Here is a 25012-nt window from a genome sequence, read left to right as displayed (position 1 = left end):
CCTGCTATTAGCCACTGACCAGGGCTCTGTATCTTCTCTCCCTCTGGTTTAGGTGGACGCTGATAATATGCAGAGAGGCAAATGTTGCCGCATTTTAAACATCAATACAGTATATCATTACTTAAAGATACAACATGTAATAGCATCATTATCTTGTACAAATGAGACCACTATCTATGCAGTGAATGTATCTTCACTCCAATATCTGTTGTACTGTTAGTCTTTAGATTTAAGACTACATCCCCCAAAAGCCCATTGCATGCAGTTATAAAATGATCCTACATTGTTCTGGAATGGAACCTACAGTGTTTGTTTTCTGCTGTGTCTGCTTATTGCACCATCAGCAGTAACAATTTTTAACACATTAGATGCAGGTTATTGAAGAAATCAGAACATAAATGGGTGAGATTTTAAAAATGTGTGATTATTATCCAGACAACCGGTTAAGAGGATTTCATTAACTAAAAAGAGGACCAGTGGTGTCAAAAGTATTCTCATTCATTCCTCAGTTAGAAGTATACAGGGTGGGGAAGCAAAATTTACAATGAACATTTAGTTGTTTTTTCTCAGCAGGCACTGCGTCAATTGTTTTGAAACCAAACATATATTGATGTCATAATCATACCTAACACTATTATCCATACCTTTTCAGAAACTTTTGCCCATATGAGTAATCAGGAAAGCAAACGTCAAACAGTGTGTGATTTGCTGAATGCACTCGTCACACCAAAGGAGATTTCAAAAATAGTTGGAGTGTCCATAAAGACTGTTTATAATGTAAAGAAGAGAATGACTATGAGTAAAACTATTATGAGAAAGTCTGGAAGATACTATTAAAGAAGAATGGGAGAAGTTGTCACCCGAATATTTGAGGAACACTTGCGCAAGTTTCAGGAAGCGTGTGAAGGCAGTTATTGAGAAAGAAGGAGGACACATAGAATAAAAACATTTTCTATTATGTCAATTTTCTTGTGGCAAATAAATTCTCATGACTTTCAATAAACTAATTGGTCACACACTGTCTTTCAATCCCTGCCTCAAAATATTGTAAATGTTGCTTCCCCACCCTGTAGAAGTATAAATACTAGGGTTTAAACAGACCTCTGTAGAAGCTGAAGTATCAACTCAAACTTTTTACTCAAGTAAAAGTGTAAAAGTACTGGTTTCAAAACTACTTAAAGTATAAAAGTAAATGTAAGGAGGTACAGCACACTTATGATTAGAAAAGAGAGAGGGGGTTTATCCCTCCCAAATCTATGTGATTATTACCTTGCAGCTCAACTTAAAACAGTAATACAGTGGTGTGATTTCATTTCAGTTTGCTTATAGGTCTGGCAGGGGGGTTGATGATGCCACAGGTACCCTGCTTCATCTGATGCTGACACATCTGGAAGGTGCAAAGACTTTTGTGCACCTAGTTTTTATTGACTTCTCCTCAGCTTTTAATTCCATCCAACCGCATATTTTAGCAGAAAGACTGATGACCATCCACAGCATCGAGCCCAGCCTCATATCTTAGTTGATGGACTTTTTATCTGAGAGGTCGCAACGTGTGAGAGTAAACAGTGCTTTATCTAATGTTCTTTTATCTTCCACTGGGTCACCACAGGGGTGCATCCTCTCCCCTCTTTTATTTGTGTTGTACACCAATGAGTGTACAACACAAATAATCCAATCATCCAATCACAATCAAATTCACTCTATCTGGATGGCACGATTTATCTGGATAGTTTTTTGGGTTTTTTTTATTTGAACGATGACACGCCGGAATGAAAACAAGTCAAAATAAAACAGGAGTAATGAGGCTATTTTAAAATGTAAGGAGTAGAAAGTACAGAGAATTGTTTAAAAATGTAAGGAGTAGAAGTACAAAGTCAACTGAAAAATAATCACTCCAATAAAGTATAGAAAACCAAAATTCATACTTAAGTAAAGTAATGAAGTATTTGTACTTTGTTACTTGACACCTCTAAAGACCTCCTATAAACACCATTAGACGTTTGCATTGGCTACAAGCTGATGTATGTATGAGATTTAACATATGGGCGACAACATGATCTTTGAGTGCGCAGGAAACTACCTTGAGACCAGTCCAACTAGAGACTCTTTCTGATACATATTTGATTACAAAATCTGCCTCCTCTCTGCATTTATGATGGGTGCCTGTGGGTAAAAAACAAACAAGTCAGTAAAAGACCTGAGGTGACTGGATTGCTGGTTGAAAAAGTTGCAGTAGAAGTCAGAGTTTGTTGCGGAGGAGCAGCACAAGCATATTGAAGAAATGCAGGGGGCTTTGTCTAACTGACAGGCAAGCATGAACATGTCAGCTGGGATTAAAATGTGTTTAAGACAACAATATTTGCTCTGGCAGATTTTAGAACAGAGTAAAGAAGTGTGGTTGCCAGTAGGCTAAAAGATGTGTTTGTGTTTTTGAGTCTGTACAAATACCTTTACAGTTTATATCACAGAAGGATGGACTTTGCAGTACTGAGAAAAAAGCCAGTGGAGATAAAGTATTAAACAATTACATGTTACTGATTTGTAGTGGATCAAGTTTGATCTAGTTTAATCCAAGACAAGAAATAACTTATTAAAGAAACTAATGGTTGCTATGATAGCCATGAGATTTCCTTTTCCGTTGGGTCAAAATCCAAAACTATAATGTATTAAAATTCAACAGAACTGTATTAATTTTTTTTTTTCAAGATGAAAAACAAAATATTGTTTAACCCTCATGCTATGTACATGTACATTATATGAACAAAAAACAAACTTATTTGGACAAATCATACCTTCAGCTTGTAGGACTTCCCATTTCCAGTCATCTGAAATATTATCATGATAAAAATATTCATGTCAATTGTTGTCAAAAATTATCAAAATTAATGCCAAATCAGTATTTCTCTTTAGTTTTAAGGCTGATTTTTCATCCTCAGTGACAGGTGAAGAAAACAGATGATTACTCTGGGTTCAGAATGATAATTTACGGACATAATTTTATAAATATTTCAGAGGGTAGAACATTTAAAACAATAATAATGAAAATCAACATTGAATAAAAGTGAAAACAACTTTGAAGCATTTTGTAATTATAGATAACAATGTAGACAAAATTAACCCTAAAAACAAAATGAAAATGTTTATTGCAATGATATGTATTACAATATAAAATTAGAATATGACCACTAGCTATAAATTACCTGAATTCAGTGTGTCCCATTACTGATTTTCATATAGTTTATTTGATTAAAAAAAGAAAGAACTACCAAGTGGGAACCCCAAGGGACTAAACAATAAATTAATGTACAAAAAAAACACATTGAAAAATGTGTATTCTGTTGCTATTATTCATTATTACTAAAAATATATGTTAGGCTGCTTTTTGGGCTTAGATTTATCAACCTTAACTCTTGGTAAATTTCAGTTTTTAAGGAATTTCAACTAAACTATAAACTCAACAAATACTTAGTTAGGATTTGATAGGATTAGTGGATCAGCAGGTATTTAACATTTTAGATCAGTAGATGGTTTTGGTCGCCAATTGATGTTTGGATCTTTATGGGTTAAAGTAATAGTGAAAAAACAAACATGTCAACTTACAAGAAGATCTGAACATACGGCCACATGCTCTCTACATGAGTCTGTTTTTACTGAAATCTAATGCTCTGAATTAGACTGAACTGAACTGAAGTGTCCAAAATACAGTAATTCATTGCAGTGTCCATAATTAACCCTTTCATGCATGAATTATAAGAGCCTTAATCAAGATTTTTACTCAGGAGTGTTTTTATTCCTCGAGGCATTAAAAAAAACAATGTGATTGAAATAGTTTTTATGAACCCATTTTTAATGGAGTTGCATAAATGTCCACTCAGCTGGACACCATGCATTACATTTTTGAAGCAAAGAAACGTCTTTACTGATAAACTGTGTGAAAACTATGAAATTAAAACATTTTTAATGCAGCTAATCTGATGTTTTCTCACATTTTAACATACACTAATACTAGTCATTACTCACTTCATGGAGATAATATGCAAAAAACAAAACAAAACACAAAAACCTGTTAATTCCAGTTTAATAACAATAACAAGCCACTGATTTACTCTCAAACATGTTAGTGCAGATCAAGTTTATCAAGAACAGTAAAGTTACAGTAACGGTATGAATTGCAGTGTATGTGCACTGCAAAAATCTAAATCTTACCAAGTGTATTTTTCTCATTTCTAGTCAAAACATCTCATCACACTCAAAATAAGACATAATCACCCATAGGGTAACTTTTTTTTTTTTTGCTTCATTCAAGCAAAAAAAAAAAAAAGAAAAGAAAAATCTGCCAATGGAACAAGTGAAAATTATCTTGGTAAGATTTCTTGAAATTAGATTTTCTAGATCTATTGTATAAAAATAAGTTTATATATCTCACTAAAAGTTCCTCTTTAGGTGATTAAGTCTTATTTTAAGTGTGATGAGATATTTGGATTAGAAATGAGACTTGGTCAGTTAGATTTTTGCAGTGTGAGCGTCCACTGTGTTGGCTGATATGGAACTAAAACAACAAAATCCATGAATATACAAGAAAACAGCTGTCCACTGTAGTGACCACTATGCATGAAAGGATTAAACTAGGGGTGTCAAACTCATTTTAGTTCTGGGGCCACATTCAGCTAAATTTAATCTGCAGTGGGCCGGACCAGTAAAACAATAACATAATAATATATAAATAATGACAACTCCAAATTTTTGTCTTTGTTTTAGGGTAAAGAAAAAAAAAACCAAAACATTAAATTATGAAAATACTTACTTTTATAAACTATTCAAACAAAAAAGATGTGAATAACCTGAAAAAAATCAAATTTCTTGAGAAAAATAAATGCAATTTTAACAATATTCTGCCTCAACTTATCATTTCTACATGTGCATTACGGATTGGATCTACAAAGACACTAAACACTGAGTAATAGGCAGAAAATAGTTAAAATTGTGCTTAATTTTCTTTAGACATTTCAGGTTGTTCATATTTGTTCAGGTTATTCACATTTTATTGTTACAGGATACTTTGTAAAAGTAAATATTTTCATAATTCAATGTTATTTTTTGCACTAAAACAAAGAAACAAATTTGAAGTTGTTAATTCAAGATTTTTTGCTTAATTCAAGATTTTTTGCTAAATTTAAGATTTTGTTTTTGTACTTAATTGATTTTTTTTTCTTAATTCAACATTTTTCCTTAATTCAAGCTTTTTTTTTTTTTTTTTTTTTTTTTTTCTTAATTCATTTCAAGACTGTGGAATTTTTGACTTTGCAAAAACATCCCAAGGGCCGGACCGGACCCTTTGGTGGGCCGCATTTGGCCCCCGGGCCGCACGTTTGACACCCCTGGGTTAAACTATTAATAGACAATGTAGGATGTAATACTAGTTACAAACTGTGCATTGCAGCATCTCATTAATAGAGATCTGGCCCCGCAGCAAAACCATCAGAAGAAGAAGAGGGACCTACTGATTTTGTGATTTTTGTCTCTCAGTTTGGTCTTACAGGCAACAAGTCTACAGTTCTACTGTCTAGGTTTACCATGATGTAGCACTATTTTCCATTAATTTGTAGGTTTTCTTTCATGTTTACTGTTTCCCAGATTATGACACTTTGAAATTTAGTCCTAGTGCCATAACTAATTCCTTTAATGGGCTTTAGAGGAGAAATGCTAAAACATGCCTGAGGACTGTGTTTGGGTGAAATTTTACCCATTTATCCTCAATCAGTTTTCTCTTCCAACTCATGTTGTGTTTTTTTCAGACAGAAAAGGAAAACGTGGACGGTGTTCTCTCCCTTATTTGCCCATATGTTTCCTTCAGTCCTGCTGATAACTTGACAGTAGGTTTCCGTAGATTATAACAACAAAAAGAAGTTGAAGAAATGACGGAACAGTCTTCGTTGTTACTACGTAAACAGTTAGCAGGTAAGTTAGCGAAGTGGTGCTAATTAACATTGTAGTTTACATTACTCACAACAGATACAACAGCTATGTTTAATGTGTCTTTATTGGATTATTAGCTTCTGTTTTGTGAAACTAAAGGTGACGATAACTCTTTAAAATCCGCGTGTAGAGAAAACATGTCAGACAGTCAGGATATGACATGTGGAGCTGTTGCACAATAAGCACAGGAGTGGAAACTAGTGTGAAAAATCCCATATCTTAAGCACCAGCTCCTGCTCAGTGGAAGGACATGAAAGTACTTATAAGAGGGAAGTGGAGTTTAGGCAAACTTAGGTTAAACTGCTGTGGAGAACAGGGGTGTCAAACTCATTTTAGTTCAGGGGCCACATACTGCCTAATATGATATAAATTGGGCCGGACCGATAAAATAATATAAATAATAAGATAAGAACTTATAAATGATGTCAACTCCAAAGTATTTTCTATGTTTTTGAGTGAAAAAAGTCAAATTCCGTAATGAAAATGTTTACATCTACGAACCGTACTTGAACACAACATGAAAAAATCTGACAAACCTGAAAATTCTTCAGAAAAATAAGCGCAATTTTAACAATATTACACCTTAGTTTATCATTTATACATGTGCATCACAACTTACAGATCACAGTGGATCTACGAATACACAAAACATTTAGTAACAGGCAGAATATTGGTAAAATTCCACATACTTCTCTGAAGACATTTCAGGTTATTCACATTTTTTGTAAAAGGCTGGTCTGTAAATGTAAACATTTTTGTGTAATATACATTTTTTTACACTAAAACAGACAGAAAAATTTTACTTTTTCATTATTTTTAGGTTATTATGACAGTATTGTACTGGTCTGACCCTCTTTAGATTCAATTAACCCAATATTAATTTTAATATTTTAATTTTAATATAAATTTTAACATCCTTGATTGTTAATATCTTCAGTGTAATTTCTGCATTTCACAAATTCATCCCAGGGGCCGGACTGGACCCTTTGGCGGGCCTGTTTTGGCCCCCGTGCTGCATGTTTGGCACCTGTGATGTAGAAAATGTATTCCAAATAAGCATTATGAAAGTAAAATTCAAGTATTATTACACTTTACAGGGACTTTCTTCCCAACTTATAAATTTTATGTCAAGTACCCAGAACAATTTGGACACCACTTAAGTCAAATGAATATAATATCAATGTAACTATCTTTAAAATTAACTAAAAATGGCTGTTCTAATGTCTGAAGTTGTAGTTAATCCCCAAGTTTGGTTTTTAAGCCTGTTTATGATCTGGTCTAGATTTTTTTTTTTTTTTTTAATTACAGTATTTCTGATTGTCACACTGTATAATAAAGCTGCAGCTATTGATTATTTTTGTAATTGATTAATCCATCAACTATTTTCTTTTATTTGATTAAAGGATTATTTGAATAGATGGAGAAAAAAATGTAAAAATATGGAAAAGACTCGTCTGAAAATGACAAACAACTTGCCCTGTATTCCACAACCAGTTGAAACAACGACCACAAAAAATATAAAAAAGTAAAATGATATATATATAGAAATAACAACAATAAAATAACGTGGCGTGCTGCATACTTTTAATACCCCTCGGCCAAATATAGTGTAAGATTCTGTTGAAAGTTACTGCCCTATAATTTATATTAGATTGTCTTTGTGTAAAACTTCTTACATATATATTTATATTTGAAGGTACTCAGTACTTATAACTGCACAAGGCCAGTGGACCTAGAAAAAGTCGGTTGAGGTGAGCTATTTTCAATAGGCTTCTGCTCCATGCTAAGATGCATCCACTGTATAAATTTGGTGCAGATATGTCTATGCATTCTTCACATAATGCGATTATGTCATTAAATGGACAGACAGACTACAAAACGATTACAATACCCCTTCAACCAAAAAGCATAAAAAGCATATACAACTAGAGCATAGCAATACCCCCTCAGCCTGAACATCAGGCAAAGATATGGTTAGAAATAGAAATGAAGTGAAGAGTTGATTTTCATGAATTTTATCTGAATCTGGGTCGCACACAGTGGAATGCCCCCTCCACAAGTTAAGGTGTTTTCAGATATTTGACCCTGGAAAAGTAGGTCAAGGTCACCCATTTCATAACTTATCCAAGCTCTATACATGACGTAGTTATGGTAAGAAGCTGTTTTTCTTCCCGGAGTTAGTGTTTACAGGATGTTTCACAGACAGATGGACAGACCTATGGACAGATAGACGATGAAAGACAACAGCGAAACCATTTTTTACCAGCAGTGAAATTAAGGAAACAGAGCTTCAATTCAGGAAATTTGTAATGTTTTTTTTTTTTTTTTTTTTCATACTCTATTCCAGTCGATTAATCATATCAACTCTACTTTATTGTTTTTAAAAATCATTCAATGACATTTGGAGTGCTACTTCTGTAAAGTGCCACAAGTTAACAACACATCACACACATGCATTCATTTGTTTACACTAAGTATGTAATGAATAAAAGCAACATATTAATGTATAAAAATAAATAATAAGTACTTGATTGATGTGATTCTACCACCATTGGCCATTCATCTTGTATTTTTGACTTCGTCCAAGGTGTGTATTGACATAGGGAAAAAGCTGTGGTTAATTCTACTGGTCAAGGCTTGAGCTTTTCAGCTGTGTGCATGCAGATGTGGTAATTATTATACTGCAGCATTATGTGAAATTATATATAAATTAAATGTTATATTTTTTTATTCAAAAACATTTGAGGGAGGGGTCTGTGTGGGTTCTCTCCCAGTACCCCAGCTTCTTTCCAAAGACAGGCACCTTAGTAGTGTAATTGGTCAATGTAGGTGTGAATGGTTGTTTGTCTCTATATGTCTGCCCTGTGATGAAGCAGCAATATGTCTAAGATGTACCCTGCTTTCACCTGATGTACAGTGGGAAAGGCTCTGGCGTCCCTCTGCAACCTTTCTGATGATTAGTGGATGTTGGAAAATTAATGGAAATGACCACCAAACCACCACCCAAAATATGTTGGAACATGGACAGGACCTTAGTCGTTTGAAAACCCTGAGTATAGCTTTCAAGACATTAAAAACTAAACAAATATGACTACAGCGATCAGCAAGGAACAAATAATTTAAAGTTGAACTTTTCAGGATACTCATAAACTATATTAAGAGCTTATACTCTCATTCAAACAATGTTCTTTTTTTTATTTCAGTGCAAAATCTACTGTTTATACAATCTTTTATACAGATACAGAGGAATTTATTGATCCCCTGGTGGAAATGAACTTTTTTTTCATCGCTCAATAAAAAGAAAGAAAGAAGACCAAACAAAAAACAGAATTAATGACCATGCAATCATCATTTCATGAGTCATCAGATTGAGGCGTTATAGAGTCTATTGCTGTGAGCATGAAGGATCTTTTATACCCCCAGTGCTGCATTTTAATGAAATTATTCAACCACTGCAGCTGGTTTTCTGACCCTGGATGTGTTGTTTTTTAGTGTCAGTAGGTTAACTACCCCCCAAAAAATGGCAGAAAGTGGTGTATCTACTAAAATATGGAGCTGAACTATGAACAATGTAGTTACGGTACGTGTAAGTTCATTCCCAACACTGATGACACACAGGTGTATAGGTCAATAATATTATGCAAACATGAATGAGGTGATGTTAGGCATCTTTCATCAGCCTCATGTGTACTAACTTGTTCTGTCATTGTCAGGAACAGTTTGAAGTAATGTAAGCTTTTACCAAGTCCATATACTTTGTAAAAAGCCAAACAAGTTTTAAAAGGTCATCCTTGATTTCAGAGCTTAACAAGAACCCAGTGGAGGGTTTTTCTGCTGGCCTTATAGATGATGAAGACATCTATCAGTGGGAAGTGGTTGTAATTGGACCTCAAGACACATTGTTGTAAGTTACATTTGTTTCTGATGAACGTGTTTTGGCTCGGTTATGTGTACACAAAATCCATTCAATACCAGCCTTTCTTTTTTTCTCTTTTTTTAGTGAAGGAGGTTTCTTCAAAGCCACGCTGACCTTTCCCCGTGACTATCCTTTGAGGCCTCCCAAGATGAAGTTTATCACAGAAATCTGGCATCCAAATGGTAAGTGGACCTATTGGACTTAAAGGAGTGATATTTTTGCTTTTTTTAATGGAATTATGCATTTTAAAACCTTTCCCTGTGGTCTACATAAACTGTAAATGCTATGCTTGGGTCTGAATTCTTCATTAATTAAACTCCACAGATCCATCTTCAACCCTATTTCTGACTAATGACAGGAGAAAGGTTGTTGTGAGTGCTGGCCCTTTAAATACTAATGACCCCACCTCCTCCAGGTTGTTGACTGTGCGCTCTGTCCCGTTCAGTCATTTGAGTTTGTTAATACAACCAAGAGCTGAACATTTTAGGTAATCAGCTCGAAGTTTGGACATATTTTCAGTATGGACTACAACTGCTGCTGACAAACCATTATGGTGTTCACAGAGAAATGTTCGTCCCAAGTCTTGACCTTATATGTGCAAATATCATGATGTAACTTGTTATAAAATGTAACAAATTAAGGAAGAATTAAAACGGGTTGTAGAAATCCACTCGATTTTTGCCAAAATGAATATAAAGATAGCTTTGCAGCACCTGGAGGGTTCAAATTCAAACTTTCTGAGCTGTTAGGGTCCAAATACACAAATAAATGTACCAAAGACTGATAAATGTGGGTTTAGCAAAGTATGACCCCTTTAATCTGTAAAAACGCTTAGTGTAGAGGCACTTTTAACTGCTTTGAGTGTGAATGAAGGTATAGTAATAATGCTGTAAAATGAAATGAGGTCATTGTTTACATTGCTTAAATCATTGTTTTCCTCTAGTGGCAAAAAATGGCGACGTGTGCATCTCCATCCTACATGAGCCTGGCGAGGACAAGTATGGCTATGAGAAGCCTGAGGAGCGTTGGCTGCCGATCCATACCGTGGAGACCATTATGATCAGTGTTATATCCATGCTGGCCGATCCCAATGGAGACTCTCCTGCCAACGTCGATGCAGCTGTAAGTGTCTCACACCTGAATCAGCTTATATTTAAACTGACAAATCCCTAAAGCTGTAGGAAAGTTTCCTGAGCTGGTGGAGGTATTCATACTTGAAAAATATGTGACTGTAGGGAAAAACCTTCACTGAGTGTTACTTGACTCGGGGTTCCCTCATGGAAATCCAAACAAGAAAGCTGAGTAATGTATATCCTTGTGGGGAAAATCACAACCTGACACAGTCAAGTTTGGGTGAGACTTTGTTACATCTTTTAAGTGATGATGCGCTGGAGATGGGGTTCAAAAGTTGAAACTAAAATTGAAAATGAACTTAACATCTGTGAAGCTAGAAAAAAAAGGAGAAAAAAATATAAGGATGTCAGGTTTAACAGTTTTCATTTTGCCACTGCAGAAAGAGTGGAGGGAGGATCCAACGGGAGTCTTTAAGAAGAAGGTGGCGCGCTGCGTTCGGAGGAGTCAGGAGATGGCTTTTGACTAAGGCCTTCCCTCAGCTGAAAGCACAGAGTAAGTACAACTGTGTGTCAGGATCCATCGGTGGAACAATGTACCAAAATACAGTTTTCACCAGCTTGTCCTTGAATATTCATATTATGCTATTTAATACTCCATATACTTAAGAGAAATGTTATACTCTCTTCTCAACTACATTTGTCTGACTTTAGTTCTTTTTAGGATGAAACTTTAACACATTGGATAAAATAACAAGCTTTTTAAAATACCACCCACTATAAAAAAATCTTACAAAAATTGTAGTCAGGGTCACATTTCACATTTCTCCAAGTTGTTAAACAGTTCCGTCAAATAGTGACCCCCCCTCCATTTATGAGGTGAACCCTCAGATTTATAGTATTCCTCATTGCATTAACACTGGATATAGTAATTCAGTCTGGTTCCACATGCAGCCACAACAGTAATGCTTCACTATTGATATTCTAATAGTGTTGTACCTAATATTGTAATATCAGCCAAGTGGGAACAAACCAGTCCTTTTACTAATATGGTAATGAATACTGTCACAGTACTGTGGCACTAAACATTGGTTTGTCTATTGCCACAGAGCCGATCACAATTTACTGTCTGAATTCTGCACTCTGAACATTGTCCCAGTGGCTGATTTATATTCTTCAAAAACCAGGGCAAATTCCTCATATGAGGCAAAACAGTCACCATGTTTCATGTCGTTTGCCTGCATGCTGAAATTGAAAGAGTGAATAAGCACACAAACCAGCTTCTGGTAACTAGTACCCTCGCCTTTTCCTGTAACCAGATAGGCCCATGGCATGTGCGATGCTTATTCCCACAGTAGTGACAGCAGGGTGACAGGTTACAGGTTACCAGTCTACACAGGAAAAAATGAGGGCGCTGATTGGCTCTGTGGTACTAGACAAATGAGAAAGTAGTCCCACAGTACTGTGGCAATAACCACTTTGTACTAATATACGTCAAGTACATCCTGCTGATGTTACATAAATTGGATTTCCATGCAGGACCTTTTACTTGTAATGGAGTATTTTTAGATCTCTGTATTGTAACTGTTTAAGGATCTGAAAGTTGTTTTTTTTTTGACCCCATGGTGATGTAACCTCATGAGAAACATGTACTCTTTATGTTGTATTCTGATGTGACGCCATATCAATGAAAACAACCAAACCAAAGTATGTTTTGTTTCAGGATGGGACTACATGGAGAATTGGACAAGTTGCACTTCAGCTTGGATGATCATAGAGCACAACTTCAGCAACATGTCAGAAGACTGTTTTTTTTTTTTTTTTTTTTTCCAATAGGGAAAAATATTTCTCAATTTGTTTCTTGTAGTGTGAGATTTGTTTATTTATTAATATTCTTGAATGAAAACTGCATTTATTCTGCCAAATACTCCAGTTTTATTTTTCAGTGTGCCATCACTAGATGCTCCTGTGAAAGCATGTGCGTTTAATTCACAGGAGAAAGAATTACACAGCCTTCTACCTTCTCTTGTGTATATTCTGCCTCCTGGGCAAAAATAAGGGCTCTATTACTCAGTTTGCACATTGTTTTCTTTCACTTTACCTATTTATTCAGTTTAAAATGCATCTTGCTTGTTTTGAGGGTATTTTTTATATTTTGTTTTCAATCTGCCACACTGAGCCATTCACTTAAAAAATACCTGCAATACATGAATTATTCTAATATTTATAGTGTTAAAAGTAGGCGATGAAGACAGCCACCTCTACACTGTACTCTCTACCTTTAAGATTGTATCACCCAAAGTTGCCTTCGATGTTTTCACTGCCACTGACGGAAACTTATCTTGAATTCACAAGTACAGCAAATAAACCAAAGAGGACACAAGCTTTTAACCTGTTTGTTTTTAAACTTGCTGTATTCAAGAAAGTGACGGTTTTCTATCAGCTTCATTTTCATCGAAGAAAATTACGGTGTTGTACAGAGGAACCTGCCTCCACCTTTACTATGTAGAGGAGGGAGTATTATACTGTAGCTCAAAGGCACTTCAGAATGTACGGATTTAATTAATGGCGCTAAAAAGTACTAGAGATTTTCATTGTTTAAGGATGTCACTGGATGAATAACAGGCATGGAGTTGGGTTGTAAGAACCATTAAATAAAGCTCAGTGTGGACCAATGGGCAATGAATGATTTATTATTAATATGTGTAATAAAAACAAAACACTTCACTGTCCTTCACTCACCATGATTTTTTTTTTATTGCATTAAGCACCAGCTCAATATGATTCACATCCAGACAAAGACATTTCCTCAAACTTTAAGAGTATAAAATCATCCAAGCAACAAAAAAAAAAGCAGACCCATCCCACTCAACCCACCCACCCACCCAAAAACATTAATCCATTCATCTTGCAGGTGTAGAATAGAAACTGGTGGTCCTGAGGGATTTACTGTCCGGGAGCTGATAGACTTTTGTTCATGAACTGCTTCTTGACAAAGCACACCCACCACTGAAAGAGACAAGTCACTTTAAGTAACATTTTCAAGATCCTTACAGAGTAAAGACAGGTTTTTAGGCCTGAGGGTCACAGCTAGTCTTATATCTTGTTTTGTCTTAAATCTGGATCAGAATTGCAAATAATTACAGACATGCACTACGAGTAAGCTGTAAGTAATTATGACATGTATAGTATTTTGGAGTTATTGGACTCACTTTGCTGGGTTTGTCTGTCTGGGGGTCAAACACACGGTCACATAGCCTCAAGCCAGTCTCCTGACGGATCTGCTGGAGATACGCCCTCATGGTTTCTGGAGAAGTTTTCAGAACAAGAAACAATCACATGGCTGCGACATTGTGACCCAAACATGAGCATATAATGCTTAATACTGTCTTTCTAAACCTAGGGTTAGGACTCGAAATAGGTCTCAGTCCAGTTTTTAGTGGATCACCTATCGATACAGCATATGGCAAAGCTGTGACATTTCCTAAATAAGCTAGAAGAGCATGTTCTTCCTCCACACTTGTCTGTTCGGGTCATGTGCTGTTTGTGGATTTTCTTAATCTAAAAATGTGTTGATGTTGAATATACAAGGAAGATCTAAATGTGGGGAAGTGCAAGTGGAAGTGTGTACATAAACATTTGCACAGTTTTGTGTGTTCATTAGTTGGCAACTTGCCTGTTGCTAATTATTTAATTCTCCTCGTCAGTGTTCAGAACCACTGTTGATGTTTATCCAGTGTGGATTGGGTGGCATAGTGCATTTATTCAACACTTACCTGATTATGTAAAAGTCAGTAAAATGTGTGTTTTACACCATTTCATTATGTATTTTGCAGGTTCCAGGGAGATACCAATATTCTCATTCAGGGTTTGAGCTGAAAAAGTTTGGAAACCCCTGATTTAATAGTTTTTATGAATATAAGACAGTACAATAACACTTTGTTTCCAGAACAAAGCCAGTGTAATGTATTTAAGTGGTACTGAGTGTTTTGCGATTTCAGCAATACACATCTAAATAGCTGCATATCTCTCCTGATGACTGAATATACAGGCCAATTTTAAGTTATTTTATGAATAATAGTGCTGATGCTGCATTAGCAAAAAAAAAAAAAAAAAAAAAGGTAGTGGGACATCACACAACCATGAAATAACACTCTGGACCTTGGGGCCTTTCAGCTGATGGACTGTGGTCAGCAGTTCTAATTTTGGCTTGATCTTAGTTGAAGCTGGGAATTGCCTGAAATCTAATAAGGGTACTGGCACCAATTTGGTGCAGACTGGTGAATCAGCATTAAGTTGTTCCAGTACAAATTTGGTGAAATGTCAGGCTGAGGGAGACTCTTCCTTTGTTGTTTTCTTTTTCATCATGGTAAAAGCTGTCAGACTTACCTTCCTCTTGCTTGTTTGCAGGTTTAACATACATAGCGTTGAGAGGGAATCCAGGTTCTCCAGGGATGGGAAAGTTAGTGATGCCCAGGGTGTACATCTCCTTCTCTCCCTGACCCCTGGAGCTGCACTATTGAAAGCAAAACACAATACAAAGGATGAGAAAAAAACATTTTGCACACATTCAGTTTTGCATTCGGCTTTTTTTCCTGCAGTGTATGCAAGCAGAAAAGACTTCTTATTCCTGACCTCAACTGCCCTATAGGTCATTGTGTAAGACTTGCTATCTCTCGGTCTTTGACAACATTTTCATTGTATCCAATACTGGAATAAACAAGTACAATCCATAGTAATACATCTAAAGTTTACCTTCTGTAGCTTCTTTAGGCATTCAGAAATATACAGTGTGACATAGATCAGCGTCCTGTCTGCCTCATTCTGGAAGAAACACAAACACATGAAAACATTACAGAACAAAATGCTTTAAACACTATTGATGCCATGTCCATTTTAACTACAATATAGATCCAGATTAAAAGAGTCTTGCCAGGGCTGAACAGTGAGAGGCTGTGTAGTGTAAAACCAAAGCAAATATGACAAGACTGTATTCCTGAGGGGCCGGGAAGCAAGCTGAGGCATGTGAAAGAATGAAGAATACAGCTGCTTCAAGACAGAAACTGGGAGATCTGATGAAAACACAAGAAAGTCTTCCTTTTGGCTTATTCTGTCTATATTTTTGATATGCAAACTAACAGTTGTGACATGACTTGAAAATCAGCTGTGCAGTGCTTGAAATATGAGATGAAAAGCATGATCACTTCCACAGTTTTAAGGTTTATAGATTCTTACTAGTTCACTTTCATCACAGAAACACAAATGAGGGTCATATACACATAAACACAACATCTTACCTTAATTTCATAATTTTTAAAGAAAACATTGGCCTTGAAGTAGTAGATAGCCTCATCAATAATATCTGAATCTATGCCTGAAATAAAGAAAAACACAAACATTTAAATAAAAAGGTTACATTTGAGTACATATTAATGAGCCTAAGCATTTTTTGCAATCCTTATAACCTATTAATTTATGTCTATTTAACTTGTATTTCACCAGAAAAAGCACTAAGATCAGTGTCACAGTCCATTAACACGGTTTGGAAGAGAGCAGCAGACATGAATACAAATAACAATATACGTTAAGACAACAAACATATCAGAACTTTTTCATAAATCAAAGTAGAAAAAAATAGTCCTATTTGTAATCAAAGTACACTGACTGGCAGCTTAGTGAAATCTGAGACACTTTGAGAATGGTAAAGATCCTGGTAAAGATCTGGTTTTCACTATTTCTGACTCACTGCAACAGTCTCAACTTCATCTTTCATGAGTAGTCCCATTAATATTTGTTTCAAAGCATCTAAGTGAATATGGAGCTGAATGAGAAAGAACATCTACAGGTCACATCTCCAAGTCATTTTTATACATTTACTTCCTACTGTTTTTCACAGCATCTGTCATCATGAAGCAAGTTTTATTTCAATACTATATATTTTATACCTTTTGGACACATTCAAATGTACAGTGATAGTGATACAATTATCTTATAAATCATTGTGTACGATAGTATCTAATGAAATCTTGACGACGTGACAAATTCTTTAAAGACTTGAAAGTATTATATTGGTGTGATTTGTAGATTATGAAGCACTTAAATTTACATTATGGCTGGTTAATCTCATCTACTTAATCAAATTAATTGAGATTTTCGTGAAGCGTGTCTAAATCGCAAAATCAAGGAAAACGTAAACATAAACATGAAGCCTGGCATGGCTTGCATGCTCAGAGATCAAGAACCATCTTTGTAGTACCTGTACTAGTTTATTTATTACAAGTCAGGATCAGATGTCAAACATCCTCTGATTCAGGAGTGTCAAAATGTGGATTTCTTTTAACTTTCTCAAAATACCTTTAGAAAATAGAAGGTAGATGATTTATACTTCCAAATAAATTCCTGTCTGCTATAATTTGCAACCTTTCAAAAGCAAATTAGCACCGTTTATTGTCTTACAGTAGGGAATTATGATGAATGAGTGGTAGCAAATGTCAGGGTCTAAACACATTCACTGTTAAACCACATGTCCAAATAAGAGCTACATCAGATCAGTGGGAAAAGCTGAAGAACACCATTTTATATTAAAACAGTGCATGTGTGCATTAGTGGTTCAAATTAAAAAGCAGCAATTTAACCCTTTCATGCATGAATTATGAGAACCTAATCAAGATTTTTTTCCTAAGTGTTTTTATTCCTCTTTAGGCATGAAAAAAACAATGTAATACAACATTTTTTTAAATTAACCTATTTTTCATGGAGTTGCAAAAATGTCCACTCAGCTGGACACCATGTGTTTAACTTTTTGAAGCAAAGAAACATGTATTTACTGGAATACTGTGAGAAATCTATGAACAGTTTTTTTTTTAAAATGCTGCTAATCTGATGTTTTCTGACGTCACATTTTAACATACTCTAATACTAGTTATTAATCACATTATGGAGATAACACGCAAAAAAACAACTTTTTGTTTTAAAAAAAACCCTGTTAAATGCAGTCTAATAATAATAACAAGCAATTGATTTACACTAAAGCATGTTAGTGCAGATGAGGTTTATCAAGAACAGTAAAGTTACAGTAGTGGTATGAATGTCAGTGTATGGGATGATCCACTGTGTTAGCTGATATGGAACTAAAACAATAAAATCCATGAATATATAAGAGAACAGCTGTAGAATAGCTGTCCACTGTAGTGACCACTATGCATGAAAGGGTTAAGCCACAGATGATGGTTACAATTTTAGAGGGTTAAAAGAAGAAGTTGAGTTTGAGGATGCACTCTTCATGCCATATATGGACCTGACCTGTACCAGGAACTGGGCAACGTGTCACAGAAATCCACAAACCCTCCGCAAAACGAACTTAACAAATAAATACGAAAATATAAAACTACTGGACTGGTGAATACTACATCCAATGACTGAAAGGACTCCCTTTGGTGGTACAATAATCTGAAAACCTTACCGTCTCCTCTAGCTGGTCCCTTGAATTGGGTTTTGAGGGGGAGCAGAGCCATGTTCCCCACCAGCCTGGTTTCGGAGTTCATTAAAGTAGAATGATACGCCTGAAAACAGTCAAAACAAACTGTCATGCATTTGAAACTGTGAATAACTGACTGAACACATCAATGACATTTACACTACCGTCACCGATTTTACGACTCATGTGTTGCCTCACTTATGACCAAAGTATTCAAATGTTGCAAAAGCAAAACTACCAAGCATTGACAGTTAAAATAAAACAGCAAGTATCATATTTTTGACGGTTTCTGGTTTACGAGTAAATGCTAACTCGGCTAGCTACCTATGCTAACGAGTCTCGTCATCAACGCTAACGTCCAGCAGGAAAGGCCTTCATGTTGCTCGGTGGAGTCCCAACGCATATTTTTAAGTCAGAATGTCATTAACAGTAGTTGCAATTGTAAGTGATCATGCAAAATTTACTCACCGGCATGTTGAGTGATAAATATCAGTCCAACTGCTCAGCGAGAGAAAATATTAGCACCGTAGGATGCTACTTCCGCCTGTCCCACCCTTCAGCTATACAGGAAGTGGTCGGATGTAGAGCTGCGTACCAGACACCAGAGGGCGCTACTACAAGGGGTTATTAAAATAAAATAAAATAAAATAAAATAAAATACGTGTGACGGACTACCAATCTGGGTGGAATAATTGTGTCATGTTAAAACTATAAAGTAATTTAATTATATTAGATAGATAGATAGATAGATAGATAGATAGATAGATAGATAGATAGATAGATAGATAGATAGATAGATAGATAGATAGATAGATAGATAGATAGATAGATAGATAGATAGATACTTTATTAATCCTGAGGGAAATCCATATTTACAGTAACATTAACGTTCCACCAGTAGAAATGCTATTCACAAGACTTAAAATGTGTGTGGATAGGATTTATGTATGTTACTTTCAAAAATGATTTTTTACATTTTGTTATGCTTCCTATACATAATATAATTTGGTTAAATATAAAGTTATTGAAATGTTATGCTCACTTAGAAGTAAAATTGCACTTAGACGTTGTCATTAATCTCAGCGACATTCATGTTTTCTTTTATAATGTATGAAATGTTCGATTGTGCCAAGTTGATTGCTTTCTAAGCCTTCTGCTACATGCTGTGTGTGTTGTAAATAAATTCGGAGAAGATGCTGTGAATATGGTCTCCGCCTTTCTCTGCACTTTTAAACTCAAGTCCCTTTTCATCTATTTTGATGGCGTAACACCCACAAGAGACAAGTGTGACATTTTTTGTATTTTATTTACAAAAATAGCATTGATAACTATTTAATAACAACTCTTTATACCTTAACACTGTATTAAACCTCAAATTTCTTGAGTCCATGCAAAGAAAAATGTCAACATATATAACCCAAAATATTTATAATCTGCAGAGTCAGTTTACATCCCTTTGTGTCCTTGCAGTCGTTCATGACATTCACTTTCAGCCTTCAGAAATGGTGTCCTCTGGTTCTTCATCAGTCTGATAAAAACTCTCACACATATGCATATACAGTCTGTTTCGGCTGAAATGTTAGATTGCGCTTCAGCTGTCCACCTTGCCTTGAAAAAGCTCATCATAGTTCAGGTTAGCGGGTTCCTCATCTACTTCCTGTGAAGAAGAAAACGATGGGTGAAAAGGGTAGCACATGTCAGACATCTGATTATGTGTCATTGAACACCATATTTTAACATTGTGCTTTTAACCATTTCTTCACCTTTGGTTCCTTGAATTCCAGATCCTCTCCATACTGTATAGAGAAGTCAATGTGTTGCAACACTATGTTAATACCTTCCTCATCTGTGCGGTCAAAAGGCAAAAACCTCACCATACTGTAGTCATCAATCTAGACACACAGAAAACAGCATTCAGACCCAAAAACTGCACAGTGATGCATTCAAACACAAAGTTTAACTGCTTGATACTTACATTAATCTATTTATCATTTAACAGAGAAAAATCATATAACAGAAAGAAAAATATTGATTTAAGGGCAAAATTAAGTTTATTGTTAAATATTAACACAAATTTAATTAAAACAGAAGCACGTCACTTACCAGACCACAGATGGCTTTTGTCAACTTCTTAAACTTCGGGCTTTTGATAGTGTCTGAGTTATCTTCCATCATTGAGTACATATCTGGGTCCAGGTATCTCAAAAATAAAAGTTAACCAGAGTGCGAATTTTAAAAAATTATGTTCTTGTTCATTATAAGTGTCTATAATCTATTTTAAAGTATGCCCTTGCTTTGTGGTACTACATCCATTATGAGGCTTACTTTTCTATTTCCTTCTTGGCTTTGGGGCTAAGCAGGTCCATTTTTGTCATGATGTTTACTTGAGGGATCTCTAATGACACCATGGCACTCAGGGCAGCCATGACCCCTGAGATGAACTGCAGAGAGAAAAGAGAGAACATGGGAATGGTTTTCTGTTCTGACTATATAAAGTACAATTAAATGCAGAAATGAGGTGTGTTCAGACACAAATATGGTTCAAACATGTGGATGAAGACACTGACGAAGCTGTCTGTTACCTTAAAAGACTCCACCATGAACTGAGAATCTACCAGAAAGACCCCACAAACCCGAAACTCCCACTGCTGAAGCTGCTCCACCAGCTGTTTCATAACAGGAAGGTGTGTGTAAAGTTCAATCTGACCTGCAAAAAAAAAATCCTTGTCAGAACTTGCTTTATAACATGAAAGTTGCTGTAAATTTTTAAGAATTAAAAAAAAAAAAAAAAAACAGAGCTTGACAATTGCACAACAAAATACAAAAACCAAGGCACTCTCTTTTAATTTTAAAATGACTTTATCAATTACAGCATGTCATAATTAATAAAGGCGTTTTAAAATTGTAAGAAAGTGCCTTGGTTTTTGTATTTTTTTGTGCACAGACGGTCCCTTCACCAAAGACCATCTCTTTAACTATTTTTCATTACTGCCTGGAGGTCCATCCATGAAGCATTTCACCTTGCCCAATCAAATCATAATAAAAATGTGTATAAATGAATGTGGCAACAGTTATGTGTACCAATACAGCTGATGTAAAAACAGAGGACATTGTAACTTATAATCTTACTGTTGACAATCTCTATGGAAAACTCTTTTTACCAGTTCTCTATGTGTGCTACAATATGTGTTGACTGAACAAGAGCCATTCACTTTCACCACCAGACAAATCTCTCACCCTGGATTGAAACCAGTCCTCAACCAGCTATGCATCTGCTGAGACATTTACCTGGACAGTCAAGCAGTATGTAGTCATCCTCCACATGACCTAGGCTTTCCTCCAGCCAGTCAAAGTTATTAGCAAAATACTCCATGCAGAACACCAACCCTCCGTTAGGACCGAACCTGAGAGAGTCATCCTCCATCACATCATCCACCTGAATGAGCTCACGGATGTCTGAAAGCATAAAATAAGATTAATGTCCTAAAGTAACAGATATGTACAAGGACAATGCTGGAAAAAAAAAAATTCTTTAATGATCTATTGTTTATTTTGTTGCATTATAACTCAAATCCCCTTACAGCAATATTTCTCATCATTTGGATTACACTTCTGGCCATGGATGGTGGCAGAGTTTAATAATTTACAATATTTTACTAATTTATAGCCTTATTTTGTGTGGTCTGTGTTTGCATTTAGTATTTTAAATAGACAATATATTAGGTGTATTAACTTCAGTGTATTATACCAGATATTGATGATATGAACACATTTAGTTCCTAAATTTGTTTACAACTATAGTATGCATGTAGTAGGAGTGTCATATTTACATTTTCATATTTTAGTCATGAACATATATATATATATATATATATATATATATATATATATATATATATATATATACATATATGTACAATACAAATAAATGAATGATATATCAGTAAGTACTTGTTATTTTTGAGTAGAATTCTCAAAATGTATTTTTACAGTGCAGAATTATTTCCCACAAGTTAACATCTTGTGAGAATACCTTTGAATTAGCATGCGTAAATAACACTGATCTACTTTTTTGGTCTTTTTAAGAAACTGCCCACCTGAGAGATGAAATGCGCCAAAGTTTACCAACTTTAATAAGACAAATGCATGAATGAATTTCAATGTACATGTTAAGGAGTTATTACACCCACATATATTGGTTTAAGTGGATTTATGTAATTTATAAATCTGCCCCTATAAAGAACGTGAAAAGTGAATTTATTGTGACGTGCAAAAAGTGTTGTGAAGTAGATCTAGTAGATGTGAGATAAACATTCCTTTCAATTAAACCCCATTCTCTCATTAATTCTCAGAGTATCACATTTTGAGCCAAGACTATACCTAGGTAACTACAGTCAACCAGCATTTTTACTTAATTTTTCTTTACGGCTAAAATTTACTTACGGGGTCAAATGAGTGGCCATTTTTGTCAAAAAAAAAAAAAAAAGTTGTAAGAAATGCATAGAACTGTGTTGAAATAATGCTAATACATTTGTGCACAGACTACTGATAATATTTGACAGTGGAAGCTCTATTTTCAGAAATATTGGATTTTGAATAGCACGTGCATGTGAAAACTTTTGCTGGTGGACGGACGTGACATTACCCATGATGATCTGGTCAGTACCAGTACTTTATTAGTAATAAACTTACATACTATTGCTAATTCTCCTCTTATTCATAAATGTTAGTATTGTAGCTCTAAAACAATAACAGCTGACACAAAAACACAAAATGTGGAAGTGGACGAATGTGACATGGTTGTTACAGATCCCATCATACTGATGCTCGGCAGCCACGTCACCATTTCCACAAATGATCCCTGTGCAAAAACTAGGATCCGAATTATTTATTGTATAGTTTATCATCATACTAAAGAGTAAATAACAATATAGAACTGTTATTTCTTTATAAAAATGCTTATTATTAGAAAACTGTTGATTTAAAAAGTGACATGTAACATTCTTAATGTATGTATTGGCGTAACATAAGCAGGATGGATCAGCACCATACTCCATATTGCAACCTGTGAAAATAAAACATGTGATATGTAGTATATAATCTTGTAAGAAAAACTGGGGAATCTAAAAGAATAGAATATTTGTTCTTCAGGTAAATTCAGTTAAAATATAACTTGGCCATTTGTGACATGAAAATATAGCATTAATTGTGATGAAACTGGTCATTTTTGACCTGAAAACATAGTTCATATGACCATCAACATGTTGCAACAGAACTGAAATCCTGTAAATTTGCATAACTTGCATTTACCAACACAAAGTTCCTTTGGGGATTCACTTATATTGATTTCTTATGCACAAAGACATAAATAAGACCTCTAAGCAAATTTTAGCCGTTTCTTAGTGACACAAATTCGGTAAAGTTTCAGCATCCAAAAACACTACACCAAACACTAAATGAAAATACCATCTTGTTTCTATTTTAAACTCTGCATTCTACTTGTACCTAATTCTGCAGTAGTTACATAATCTAATGGTTCAGATTGAATGTTCATAAATACATGTGAGGATGATTATTTGGTACAGCTGAGTACAGTTACAGTACTGACCTGCCATCACAGGGTAATCAAAGTGTTCAGCTGCCGGGTCCAGATTTACCACCTGAACTGAGCGGTTCATAGCCTCCATATGTTGGACCATAGTGGAGCAGTAGGTGCTCTGAAACAGAAAATAAGACCCACAAAATGTTAAATAAATACTCAGATATAATATAAACTCGGGCTACTTATTAGCCGGTGGACACCTCATGTCTTAGCACAGCACTGCAGCCGTAGAAACATGTCTGTTCGTCTAAGTCAGTCCGTGATACTAGGATATCTTACCTTCCCGCTGCCCGCAGGACCCATAACTAACTGTGCAAAACGAGGCATTTTGCCTCTGAAATATGCAGGTGAACTAACACAATTAGCTGTTAGCTATAGCTAACTCATGAGATATGTTGTGGACTCAGTCCTGCACTTCTTCTGCGTTTTCAGGGACTTTGATTCGCTTATTGTTGATACTCATTACTGCCACCCACTGGTTAGAACGGAAACTACAGCTAAACTTTCATAGAAATTACATACATTAGACAATAGTTTATCAAACCTATTTGCACAGTAGTAGTATAAGCTGTAGATATCCAGTGATTTTACAGTAGCCCTGTTTTCTCTTTTTTTCCTGAGACACATTTGCACAGGATACACTGTGTTCTGCGTCATCTTTGTTAGCAATTTCTTCAAAAATCCTATTCTACAAAACTGCTGGTCAGATTCATTTCAAATTGTATGTGTAGCTACCTTGGGACAATGTCTGAAAAGTTCATTCAAAGTTTTGAGAAATTTGGATTTTTGGATTTTATAAAATTTTTGAAATATTAAAAATGTGCCTTTATTTATAATGGTCTATATTTTCGATGGCTTATAACATGTACATGATAAGAGATATCAGTATAATTACTATTGAGCACTGATACAAGTCATATATGGACTTTCATTTAATTAGTTGAGTTACCCTCCAGTGAAAGTACCACCCA

The 25012-nt window shown here is 35.2% G+C and overlaps 3 protein-coding genes across 3 annotated transcripts; 1 reads left to right on the top strand and 2 right to left on the bottom strand.

The window, feature by feature from the left end:
- Positions 1–5757: 5757 nt before the first annotated feature.
- ube2g1b (ubiquitin-conjugating enzyme E2G 1b (UBC7 homolog, yeast)) lies at positions 5758–13644 on the top strand. Its single transcript, XM_030149483.1, has 6 exons — positions 5758–5958; positions 9778–9880; positions 9977–10074; positions 10836–11014; positions 11406–11518; positions 12686–13644. The coding sequence occupies exons 1-5, from the start codon at positions 5916–5918 to the stop codon at positions 11490–11492; spliced, it is 510 nt and encodes a 169-aa protein (XP_030005343.1). The 5' UTR covers positions 5758–5915; the 3' UTR covers positions 11493–11518; positions 12686–13644.
- A 46-nt stretch (positions 13645–13690) lies between these two features.
- Positions 13691–19027, bottom strand: arpc3 (actin related protein 2/3 complex, subunit 3). The gene is made up of 7 exons (XM_030149482.1): positions 18908–19027; positions 18425–18524; positions 16260–16336; positions 15718–15786; positions 15352–15478; positions 14175–14269; positions 13691–13971 (listed from the first exon to the last, which is right to left on the bottom strand). Exons 1-7 carry the CDS (start codon positions 18911–18913, stop codon positions 13909–13911), a joined length of 537 nt encoding a protein of 178 aa, XP_030005342.1. The 5' UTR covers positions 18914–19027; the 3' UTR covers positions 13691–13908.
- Positions 19028–19721: 694 nt separating this feature from the next.
- gpn3 (GPN-loop GTPase 3) lies at positions 19722–24455 on the bottom strand. Its single transcript, XM_030149478.1, has 8 exons — positions 24321–24455; positions 24048–24156; positions 21728–21895; positions 21022–21146; positions 20765–20880; positions 20543–20639; positions 20203–20331; positions 19722–20096 (listed from the first exon to the last, which is right to left on the bottom strand). Exons 1-8 carry the CDS (start codon positions 24366–24368, stop codon positions 20031–20033), a joined length of 858 nt encoding a protein of 285 aa, XP_030005338.1. The 5' UTR covers positions 24369–24455; the 3' UTR covers positions 19722–20030.
- Positions 24456–25012: the final 557 nt, after the last annotated feature.

This window comes from Sphaeramia orbicularis, chromosome 12, assembly GCF_902148855.1.
Source record: "Sphaeramia orbicularis chromosome 12, fSphaOr1.1, whole genome shotgun sequence".
NCBI lineage: Eukaryota > Metazoa > Chordata > Actinopteri > Kurtiformes > Apogonidae > Sphaeramia > Sphaeramia orbicularis.
The sequence above is the reverse complement of the archived record's forward strand: the minus strand, read 5'-3'. Positions and strand labels throughout refer to the sequence as shown.

Bases quoted from the DNA above. Each gene is read 5' to 3' on its own strand.
- ube2g1b (XM_030149483.1), top strand. From the start codon at position 5,916: ATGACGGAACAGTCTTCGTTGTTACTACGTAAACAGTTAGCAG. The intron at 5,959-9,777 runs GTAAGTTAGCGA...CCTTGATTTCAG, and splicing joins ACTACGTAAACAGTTAGCAG to AGCTTAACAAGAACCCAGTG. The intron at 11,015-11,405 runs GTAAGTGTCTCA...TTGCCACTGCAG, and splicing joins CTGCCAACGTCGATGCAGCT to AAAGAGTGGAGGGAGGATCC.
- arpc3 (XM_030149482.1), bottom strand. The intron at 14,270-15,351 runs GTAAGTCTGACA...AAACTTCTCCAG, and splicing joins TGCAAACAAGCAAGAGGAAG to AAACCATGAGGGCGTATCTC. The intron at 13,972-14,174 runs GTGAGTCCAATA...TGTCTCTTTCAG, and splicing joins AGACAGACAAACCCAGCAAA to TGGTGGGTGTGCTTTGTCAA.
- gpn3 (XM_030149478.1), bottom strand. From the start codon at position 24,368: ATGCCTCGTTTTGCACAGTTAGTTATGGGTCCTGCGGGCAGCGGGAAG. The intron at 24,157-24,320 runs GTAAGATATCCT...TTTCTGTTTCAG, and splicing joins GTCCTGCGGGCAGCGGGAAG to AGCACCTACTGCTCCACTAT. The intron at 20,097-20,202 runs GTGAAGAAATGG...TCTTCTTCACAG, and splicing joins TGGAATTCAAGGAACCAAAG to GAAGTAGATGAGGAACCCGC.